Source organism: Symphalangus syndactylus, chromosome 2 (genome assembly GCF_028878055.3).
Source record: "Symphalangus syndactylus isolate Jambi chromosome 2, NHGRI_mSymSyn1-v2.1_pri, whole genome shotgun sequence".
Classification (NCBI taxonomy): Eukaryota; Metazoa; Chordata; class Mammalia; order Primates; family Hylobatidae; genus Symphalangus; species Symphalangus syndactylus.
In genome coordinates this window covers 123,689,977-123,701,979 of record NC_072424.2, presented here as the reverse complement: position 1 = coordinate 123,701,979, position 12,003 = coordinate 123,689,977, and the positions used below count along the sequence as shown (strand labels likewise).

Genomic DNA, 12,003 nt, shown 5'->3' with positions numbered 1-12,003 from the left:
AACTGGAAGAATTCATCTCCAGTAAACCCACATCACAATAAATATTAAAAGAACTTCTTTGGACGAAAGGAAAATTATTTCAGATTGAAGGATGCAACTACAGTAAGGAATGAAGAGCAAAAGCTTAAATATGTAGATAAATATGCAAGGATATTGACTATTTAAAAGCAACAATGCTGTTTTATGGGTTATGCAACTTATATAGAACTAAAATATATGTCAGTAGCACAAAGGAAGGAGGTAAGCAGAGGATTATTTTAAGATTTAATTTATTTAAATTTATTAAAATTTATTGTTTTATTATAATATTTTATTTATTTATAATTATGTATTTGTAATTCTGCCAAAAATGTATTTATAATTATATTTTATTATAAATTTATTTGTTTATTAAAATTTATAAAATTTATTAAAATAATTATTTTAAGATAATTTAATCTATTTTAAGATTCCTCCAGAGGAATAGACAAGAAAGTCCATAAGGATATTGAACATTTGAACACTAATGAACAAATATGACCCAATTGACACAGACCATTACACCCAACAGCTTCAGAATACGTATTTTTTAGGTGTACATGGAACATTTATCAAAATAGACCTTATGCTAATTCAAAAAGCAGCTCTTAAAAGTATGTGAGAGTATGTTTTCTGACTGAAGAGGAATTTGAACCAGAAATCAGTAATGGAAAGATAACTGGATAAGTCCCTAAAAGTTTAGAAATTGACAGTATACTTCTGAATAACACATGGGTCAAAGAAGAAGTCAGAATGGAAATTAGAAAATACTCTGAACTGAATGAAAGTAAAAATATGTGACAGTGCTTAGAGGAATATTTATAACTTCTTCAACTTAAGGATCTGCAAATTACCATGCATGGGAAAAATTCAGCCCACTACCTTTTTTCGTAAGTAAAGTTTTATTGGAATATGGTCACACTCATTCATTTACGTATTGTCTGTGGCTGCATTCATGTCACAGTAGCGGAATTGAGTCATTACAACACAGATCATATGGCCCACAAGGCCTAAAATATTTATAATCTCACCATTTATATAAATGTCAACTCTTTATTGACATATTGGAAAAGAAGAGCTGTTGTGAATTATGGTAGATTTTTTACAAAGTGCTACAGCAATGACCCTCCCATTCTTGTTGCTCTTTGGAACTCCATGAGACTATCTCAAAAAGCCTAGTTTACTTTCTTGAGCAGCAGAGCCCTCAGCTCAGCTCAGCCCTCCCTACAGACCAGATAGCCTACCAACTGCCAGACATGAGCATGAGGCCATCATAGACCATCCAACCCCAGCCAACTCAGCCCATCCCCAAATCACCTGTAGAATCATGGGAAACATATGTTTGTTTTAAGCCACTAAATTTGTAGGTGATTTATTATATGTAAAAAGGAAAAGTGGACAACATAGTAAAATGAATTGGAATCTATATGGTAAGATCAAATGGACATTATAGAACTGCAACTATATACATACATTATTGATTTACTTATAGAAATCAATAATTGACAGAGGAAAAGAATAATTCATTGGTTCAATTTGTTTGAATGCCTAATCTGAAAATCTGTTACCTGAAATGCTCCAGTGAGCGTTTACCTTGATTGTCATGTCAGCACTCAAAAAGTTTGGATTTTGGAGCATTTCAGATTTCAGATTTTGGATTAGGGATTTTCAACCTGTATGATTAAAATTGTTTTCATTTTTTTGTTCTCTCCTTGAATAAATGATATTTGTAAGTAAGTCTCAGGAATAATCATGTTAGGTAATACAGAGATTGATGGGTCATCTAAATTGTTAGATTATGTAAATTGTAATTGCCAGTATTCACTTCCATAAATGAGTCGCAAAACATGTATCAGGTTTTATATGTAAAAACGTAACTAATATATTTTTTAATTCTTTTTTGGATAGTCTCAGGATAAAACATCGGGAGGTGTTAATCCAGAACCTTGTCCAATCTGTGCTCGACAGCTGGGAAAACAGGTAAAATTATAATAAACATCACATGCATTTATAAAATACCTTACGGTTTTCAAAGGTTTCTACATAAAATCTTTCTCTCTTTTTTCTCACCACTAGTTTCTATGAACGGCAAGTATTACCATTATCTTAAAGATAGCACTAGAGGTTAGGTGACATGCTTAGGGTTAGATGTTTGAGCAATGCTTTTCTTAAATGGGAAGTAAAAAAATATTTCTAGAATGACCCCATCTTTTTCATTAAAGATGCACAGTTTCAAACATTGTTTCCAGTCACAAGGTTGTGTCCAGTAATTTGACTTTGTCAGGTTAACATAGTTATTCAATAATTATACAGAAAGGTAATATAACACACATAGAGTTACTTAAGGTATTACATTAGTATAGAATCATAGTTCTTGCCAGTATTAATATCGCATAATACTTGTACTTTAGAGTACAAGTGAATCTCTCTTAGGGAAATTTAGATGTGATTTTGGTAGACCACCATATTAAATATATTTCTTTGTGAATATTAGTATACATAATGTCTGTAAACTTGGTAGAACCATATTCTCCTCTAGGAGAACTGCAATTTATGAAAATACAAGTTTCTGCTTTCTATGGTAAATCTCTCTATATATATACCAGAATATTCATTGCTCTTGAAAATTTGAAAGATAAGCCTATTACTGGTGAAGAAGTAGAGATATTCTTGGCTGTTTTTTTCTGTGGAGCTGAGAGTTGAAAGGTAAATATATGCATTCCATATTCTGACCAGTAATAATCAAGAAGAAAGTACCTTTTAGTTTCCAAGATTGGTGGAGAAGGTGAGATCACAAGAATACTTTATTTGCTAATACATCTTAAAGGGAGAGATACTACATTGGAAACTGAGCAAAATAGTAGTTTACAAATGCTGGTTACTTCTGACAAAAGCCAGTGATGAAACTGATAAAAATTGTGATAAAAATGGAAGAAATCATGACAGAAAGTAGTGTTTTTTGCTTTTAGTTTTGATAAGATTTATGCAACTGGACTGTCTCAGATATTTTATTTCATTTTGTCTTGAACATTTTCAGTTTTTAAAGTTCTTTCATGTACATTAGTTCATTTAATTCTAGCATAACCTAAGTTTCCTACACTTAGAAGACCATATTGGATTTCAATAATGGTAACAAAAATACTTTTCAAGCTCTGTTCATACTCACAATGTACAGTAGCTGTATATTTTTTTTTCCTTTTTGGATCACCTGGTTCTCCCCCTCTTCTAATTTAGGGCTATTAAGTTAGAATCTATCAGAGATAACCCATATATACCAGCTGATGCCCCTGGAGGCATTGCCATTTGTCTCTTCTTTTTGGGTCAGTCAGCTTCCTGTCACTCCTAATGCTCAGGTGCCAGGTATCTTGTTGCTTCTTCTCCATTGCACATGTAGGTGGACCTGTCTTGATGTTTAGTTGGTCCATTTTGAGCTCCAGCGAGTCACAAAACTCCTTTCCAGTAGAGTACCCCAGTGGCACTAGAGGTACATAAAGTACAATATAGTGCTGCTCTGTGTCATACAAAAATGCTAGTAAAACAGCTCTTCAATTTCATTAGTCTCAACTCCTGTGGACTCTGGCAGAGGTGCAGCTAGAGAACAGTAGAATAGTATTAGCTGATAATAGGCAAAATAGTGGTTTTAAAACCAAGCTTATATACCTCAATTTTCTCTTCTTTCAATGTGAGTTCTTTTCCAAAGAGCATCTTAGATGATCCAGCAAAGAACCTCAAGTGGGCCAGCTACACACTTTCTTTCCGTACATGTCCAAATCTTAAAAAAAAACATAGCTTAAGGATTTAGAAGCTTTGTCACTCAAAAGACACTCAGTTTTTCTTATTGTTTTTACCAGATGAAAAAGGTTAAATCTACATTTATAAGATGCCATAGCTTTTAGAACTTACACCTAGACTAAATCTATTGCTCTTACGTCTCTCATTGCCAAAGAGGGCAAAAGTTTCCATGGTATGTTGCAGAGATTCAGAGAGGATTATTTTATTTTTCCCGAATAGGACAAGGGGTTTCTTAAACATTTCTTTTTGGCTGGGTGCGGTGGCTCACAACTGTAATCCCAGGCCGAGGTGGGTGGATCACGTGGTCAGGAGTTCGAGACCAGTCTGGTCAATGTGGTGAAACCCTTCTCTACTAAAAATACAAAAATTAGCTGGTCATGGCAGCAGGCGCTTGTAATCCCAGCTACTCAGGAGGCTGAGGCAGGAAAATTGCTTGAACCCTGGAAGTGGAGGTTGCAAGGTTGCAGTGAGCCGAGACCGCATCATTTGCACTCCAGCTTGGGCGACAGAGCAAGAATGTCTAAAAAATAATAATAATAATAATTTCCTTTTGTTTGTAATTTTTTAAATAACCAGAACCACTGTCAAAATAAATTTGAGATACTAACTATCCCATATTATTTTCTATATAGGTGCTTTAATGTGTGAAAATATAAATCTATTTTTTAAATTAAATGGAACATATCGAGTATGATATTATCTCCAAATTAATATTCTGATTCCCTCTGTTACATCTGTTGTTAGAGTGCTGAAGGACTAATTTACATTCTTCCCAAATACAGAAATGAGAACACCACCTTTCTACAAAGTAATGATGACTGACTATCAGGCTCACTTTTAGAATAAACAGAACTAAAGATTATGAAAGCTTACTTTGGAATAAAAAATTAATTTGAAGGCACAACTTGGCTTTATGACAAAGAATGTTAATGTCATGAAATCTTTAGGAAGAAAAATTTGTGAATCTCTTCTCTTTTTAATATACTTATAAATTGTAAGGCATCTCTGATAGCACTAAGGCTTGTTCTGTTTTCTTTTTAGTGGGCGGTGCTGACCTGTGGTCACTGTTTCTGTAATGAATGCATTTCTATAATTATTGAACAATACAGCGTGGGATCTCACAGAAGCTCCATTAAGTGTGCAATCTGCCGCCAGACCACATCTCACAAAGAAATCTCGTATGTCTTTACCTCAGAGAAAGCAAACCAGGAGGAGGACATCCCTGTGAAGGTAAAGTAGGTCAGGAACACATAGAAGCATAGGTAAGGCAATATAATATAGGAAGCAGTATCTGATTAAGAAAGCATGAACATCAGAACAAGCTTGACAGTGAATAGGGAGATGCCACTGTTGTCCGTAGATACACTGCCTGAAACCCTCAGCTTAACCATCTAATTTTTAATTGTGGGAGGAACACAGAACACTTATTCAAACATGGTTAGCGATAGTCATGTACACTGTGGCTAAAATGTAACATCTTAAAATTACAGTTTCCTATCATCCTTTATAATATTTCTATCCACCACAAGTAGATAGAGGTCTGGTTACATTAGAGATTTATTTAAAGAAAGAGTTTTCCTCTTTCTTTTACTCATCCCCGAATGTAAGGAAAAAAGGATGTGTCTAACTAAACAGAAGGATAAAATAAATTGGCTAATGAAGATAGCTACAAGAAAGAGGTAATGTGCTTTTTAAACAGCATGGATTGATATTCCAGGATAAAGCCAAATTTTGGCTTTATTTTCCTAATTTTTTTCCATGCTTCAGAATTTTAAGAAAATTACTATAATGTGATATCCAGACTGGATCTGTAATTGGATTTACTGCTTTTAAGCGTTATTTAATAAAAAAACCAAGACTATTTTCTTCTTTCTTTTCCTTAACTATGCTTTTTTAATATTTTTTTTTCTAACCAAACTTGAACAAAGGACACATCAGTATCTAAATTTAGTAGCAAATGTGGGCTTTAAGGAATAGTTAGAGAATGAGGCTTAGAGAATGATGGGGTTGACTCTTAAAGCAAGATGAAGTATTCTTTATTCCTTCTGAGTTTTTGATACTCCTCACTTTTAAGTAATGTGTTTTTTAAGTAGAATCAGCTGCAAGTTGAAATTCACTACCAGTAGTTAAGCAGTTATTATGGTACCCTTCTCCCAAGAAAACTGTAGCTGCATTAAAAAACTTTTAATTGCTCTTGTTTCACTGTTATTTGAGTAAAACCTGAAAATATCAATCATATTGCTCTTTAATCTGTTGGGATAAACAGCATTCCACAGTTAGAATAAGCATTCATCCATTCATTCCACATGTATATATTGGACATGTACTAGCACACAGGCGGTGTGCTAGGCCTCATAGACACAGCATACACATAAATAAAACAGATATGGTTACTACTCTTGTGGAGATTGGTGAAGGAGTTTTGAGTTGGGGCAAGAAGCACAGATGTTAACAAATAATTAATGTGTTATAATTGTGATAAGCACTACAAAAGAACAAAGCTGGAGGCATCATGCTACCTGATTTCAAACTATACTACAAGGCTACAGTAACCAAAACAATGGTACCAAAACAGACATGCAGGCCAATGGAGCAAAACAGAGACCTCAGAAATAATAGCACACATCTACAACTGATCTTTGACAGACCCGACAAAAACAAGCAATGGGGAAAGGATCCTGTTGGGTAAATGGGGCTGGGAAAACTGGCTAGCCATATGCAGAAAACTGAAACTGGACCCCTTCCTTACACCTTACAAAAAAATTAACTCAAGATAGATTAAAGACTTAAATGTAAAACCCAAAACCATAAAAATCCAAGAAGAAAACCTAGGCAGTACCATTCAGGACATAGGCATGGACAAAGACTTCATGACAAAGACACCAAAAACAACTGCAACAAAAGCCAGAATTGACAAAGGAAATCTAATTAAACTAAAGAGCTTCTGCAGAGCAAAAGAAATTATCATCAGTAAACAGGCAACCTACAGAACAGCAGAAAATTTTTGCAATCGACCCATCTGACAGGTCTAATATCCAGAATTTACAAGGAATGTGAACATATTTATAAGAAAAAATCAACCCCATCAAAAATTGGGCAAAGGATATGAACAGACACTTCTCAAAAGAAGATATTTACATGGCCAACAAACATGAAAAAAAGTTCAACATCACTGATCATCAGAGAAATGCAAATCAGAACCACAATGAGATAACATCTCACACCAGTCAGAATGGCGATTATTAAAAAGTCAAGAAATAATAGATGCTGGCAAGCCTGTGAAGAAATAGGAACGTTTTTACACTGTTGGTGGGAATATAAATTAGTTCGACCATTGTGGAAGACAGTATGGCAATTCCTCAAGGATCTAGAACCAGAAATCCCATATGACCCAGCAATCCCTTTACTGCATGTATACCCAAAGGAATATAAATCATTCTGCTATAAAGACATATACACACAAATGTTTATTGCAGCACTATTTACAATAACAAATACATGAAACCAATCCAAATGCCCATCAATGATAGACTAGATAAAGAAAATATAGTACATATGCACCATGTAATACTATGCAGCCATAAAAAGAATGAGATCATGTCCTTTGCAGGGACATGGATGAAGCTGAAAGCCATCATCCTCAGCAAACTAACACAGGAACAAAAAACCAAACACCACATGTTCTCACTCATAAGTGGGAGTTGAACACTGAGAACACATGGACACAAAGAGGAGAACAACACACACCAGGGCTTGTTGGGGCAGGGGAGTGAGGAGAGGGAACTAAGAGGGCAGATAAACAGGTGCAGCAAACCACCATGGCACATGGATACCTGTGTAACAAACCTGCATATTCTGTACATGTATCCCTTTTTTGTTGTTTTTTTTTTTTTTAAAGGAAAAAAAGGAAAAACCTGAAGTCTCTGAGGGAATGACAAGCAGGTATCTAAAGGATGAATGATGGATTAGTCAGCCTGAGGAGAGAATAGGTTGGCTCCTAGACAGAGAAAAAGAAAACCAGAAGAGAGCAGTGCATGGAAAAGCCCAAGACAAGGACTCAAATGGATCTGAGTGGCTGAAGTGTAGAAAGCAAGAAGGAGAATGCAGTTGAATGAGCCTGGAGACCTAACTGGGGGACCAGATGTTGAAGGGCCACCTGAAGATTTGAGAATTTTATTTATTTAAGGAGAAAGCCATTAAATATTATAAGCAGGGATGTATCACGATCACATTTGGATTTCAAAAAGATTTGTTTGGAGAACAGATGATGAGGAACAGAATAGAGCAGAAGAAATTTGGTGAGAGCAGTTTAGGAGGCTACAACAGGAGTAATGGTGGCTTTGATTTGGCTGATGGCAGTAGAAATGGAGAGAAGTGGGTATATTTTAGAGATGTTTAGAGTAAAGTTAGAGAATGTTGGCAGCATTAGTGAAGGAAATTTCATAGATCACCCCTGGTTTCTGATGTGAGTAAGCAGGTGAGTAATGGTATAGCTAATGATACGAGGTATTTGGAAGAGGAATACATTTAGACATATCATATTTAAGGTGCCTAAGACATCCAAGTAGAACTATCCAGAAAAGTATTGATATGTGGAGCTAGAGATACAAAATTCAGAGTCACTAATAGAAACGTTTGCTTCAGATTGAGTCCTATGAAGTCCATAACTTTAAAAGATTGAATCAAGTTGGGAGGGCTGGAAAATGAGAAGGAGCAACTAGGGACAGGCAATCCAGGGGGGTACGCTGGCAACAAAGACCACAGGGACGCTCTGCTTCGGTGAAGAGGCAGTAGTGCTGAAGGTGGATCAACTACAATGTGGACTAATTTGTCTAATGAGGTCACTGATGACTTTAGAAGGAGCTCTTTTAATACAAATTTAGAGGCAGAAAGCAGATTGGGAGGGATTGAGGGATGAGCAGGAAGTCAACAAGTAGAAAAAATGCCCAACTGTTTCATAAATTTAACTGTGAGATAGAATCAGAATTGTAACCAGAAGATATGAAAACAGAAAGACATCACTTTTTTGTTGTTGTTTTGTTTAAGACAAAAGATTCTTGAGCATGTTTAGTCTCCAGTGAAAAAAGGATAGACTGAAGATGTAAGAGAAAGGATAATTTGTAATACAAGTTTCTTGAAAAGAAAGAGAATGTTGATGTATAAAAAGTAGAGGTTTCATTGAAGTCAAATAACAGGTATAAATTGGGCTATTGAGCACAAAAGATAGAAGCATAGGTGTTCTTATCTGAGAATGGGAGATCATAGTCATTCCAAAGAGGACAGGTCTGCCAGATGTGACTGTAGAAGTAGGTGACTCAAGTGAGGTAGAGAAGAAAAGATGCTAGAAGATGAAACAATGAGACCTGAATTTTGGATGAGCTGTCCAGGCAGACAGTATGTAGTATCTAGAGTTGAGGTATAGAGTAAATTAGGCACCAAAGTTCTTTAGTGAATGTAGGGTAGAGTTCAGTAAATTATAGCAAAGGGTAGAGTTGGGAAAACTGGGCTTCAGGAGGCTCAAAAAATGGAAGTTGTTACACAAATGAGAACTAATGCTGTGAAACCTGCATTTGTGGACCAGCACTCAAATGCAACACTCATCCTTCACTCAAAAGGGCTGCTGAGAGACCAGTATGCTTAGAGGATAGCCAGGTTCTAATTAGAGCAGGGAAGTGAAGAGCAGTATTTCTACAAGAGGTAGAAAATATGAAACAATTTGTTTCAAAAAATACAAGTTCCAGGGGGCGCCAGTGAAAGATCGAGGAGTGAAAGGAGAAAAATTAGAGGGTAAACAAGCAGGAAGGAAGTGCAGGACAGTATGGGAATAACAGAACAGGCAACGATACCTGATGAGAGCATCATGACCTAAGGATCATCTAGTCCTGTTCCCTATCTGTGAATCCCCTGAATACATTTTACAGTCAGCCCTGTGTATCTGTGGATATAGCCAACCATAGATCAAAAATATTTGGAACAAGAAAAATTCCATGAAGTTCTAAAGAGCAGAACTTGAATTTGCAGCATGCTGAGTTTACATTGAATCCACGCAAATGAAATGATGTGTAGGATTATATGAGGTAATCTAGAGATGATTTAAAGTATATAGGAGGATGTGTGTATGTTATATGCAAATATGACATTTTATATAAGTGCCTTGAGCATCCTGGGATGTTGGTATCCACAAGGGTTTTGGAAGCAGTCAGTTCCTCACAGACACCGAGGGAGGACTGTATTTTTAAAGCAAATGCCAAAGAGTTATTGAATGAAGAGGTAGGTGACTTACGGTGCAGCCCTGAGGCATTTAACAGTTATTCTTTATCCTGCCTGCAATACTTAGGAGCTATGCTGCTTCCCAGTCCCTCTCTCCCCAATTTCTTCCCACTCCTATAGTTTCTCCTTTCCTTCCCATAGTCTTTCTTAGCCCTTCCTTTTTTCTCTTCTTTCTCTTCCTCTGGCCACAGCATCTCAAGGGCCACAGATGGCCTTTGTGGCTAAGAAGAGGTGGCTCACCGTTAGGTGACAGCATGCATCACAGTACAAGGAACTGGCATAAGAAAGAACTGCTGTGTCAGGTTTTGTGCAGAGAGGTTAAGGAAGTGATTGCTCTAGCTACCGGTAAACAGCACAGCCTCTATGAAACTGAGTCATTGAGCCCATCAAATCCAAACACCTGTTCTTTTAATGGCAGCTTTCCTAGACACCCAAGATAGAGATTGGCACAGTTACGTGTGCTGTGCTGTTGGAGCAGGGATATCAGTGTATAAATACTGTTTATTGTGCTCTCACTTCTCACTGTCTTTCATGGGTATTGATGAACACGTGAATTAACTGAAGCATCTTTAAAAAAAATTAAGATTATAGAATTTACTAATTTCCCTTTTTATCATAGATGCACATGTAATTACATTTCCTTTTCTTAAACATAAGACTGAATATTGTACCATTGTGTGGGCAAATTTTATCCCTCCTCGACGTCCTCACATTGCTTCACGCCACGTTTAGGTTGGCTCTTCACTGCTTTTTCTGTTACCATTTGTGTCTGCCACATTTGCCTTGTGCTTCCTGTCTCTTCTTCTGACTTCTGTCACACTTCTGCCCTGCTGTCTGTCACACTTCTGCCCTGCTGTCTGTCACTTCCTCCTTGAAACATCAGCTTATTGTATTCTGAGACTTCACCCCTCTCTTGTGACTCTTTGAAACTTCCACATAAATGATCATATTGCCTATTTTGGATTTGTATGTAAATTAAGATGGCTCTGTGTAAATAATTAAGGCATTATTTTCAAATTTTAGAACTACTAGTTCCAGTTATTTCTAAACCTAGTTTTTTTCTTTATATTACTGTTGATTATCAAATCCCTGATCTTTAACAAACAATACTGACAATTTTTTATTTAATTGAAGTGTTTATATTATCTGAAATATAAAATTTATTTCTGAAATGGTTATTTCACTGTATTTATGTCAAGATTCTCAGACATAGCAAACCATATATCATACATAATGCTTAATCATATAGCTTTTTTGTGGATAAAAGATATTTGGAAAACATAAAACTATTATTTATTAGTAGTAGACATTTTTAAGTAGTATTTCTTGGAAATAAGAGATTTTACAATGTAAGGAATGCTGTTGATTGACCATAGATACGAAATGAATACTGGGATCACAAATGTCCTGTTTGGTGGATGCACTTAAGTTGAAAACCATTTCTTCCCTAGCAACAGTGTGACAGTATTCCTAAATGACCTTTGGAACCTACTGGGCATCTCACAAAGTAAACAAAATTCCCCTTGCAAGTTCTGACAACTGCCAGGCATTTTGGATGGTGAAGTAGGCCTCCTGGCAGAACATATGGCCCACATGTCTTGTTCCCTGTGTCTTACATTTGGCTAGGTTTTATACAAAGCATTTTACCAGTGGAAACCCTCACCCTATACTGAACAAGAGTCTTAGATAATAAGAAATTTCTGTCCGGGAGAAAATAGATACAGCCACTACATAGATATAGTGACAGCAATACAGTACCCTTCCCACCCACCACATGCTACACAATTGCTTTTTTTGTCAAACTGTTAAGTATCTTACCATCAACTGGCCTGCTTTTTAAAATAAATATTTTTGTTCGGGCTCTACCTCCATAAACTTTGACTCATTAGACCTGGGATGTGGTCCAGAAATCTGCGTTTTTAG

General features: G+C 36.1%; 1 protein-coding gene across 9 annotated transcripts in view; it reads left to right on the top strand.

Annotated features, from left to right (window-relative positions):
- The window catches only part of SHPRH (SNF2 histone linker PHD RING helicase), an 86,697-nt gene that overhangs the window by 49,104 nt on the left and 25,590 nt on the right, over positions 1 to 12,003 (top strand). For all 9 annotated transcript variants that reach the window (XR_008654639.2, XR_008654640.2, XR_008654638.2 and 6 more), the window contains 2 exons: positions 1,927 to 1,998; positions 4,852 to 5,040. Coding sequence is in view for 6 of the 9 variants with exons in the window: in XM_055266531.2 (XP_055122506.2) it covers positions 1,927 to 1,998; positions 4,852 to 5,040 (261 nt within the window). In the remaining 3 variants the exon portion in view is untranslated. The remainder of the gene's footprint in view (positions 1 to 1,926; positions 1,999 to 4,851; positions 5,041 to 12,003) is intronic.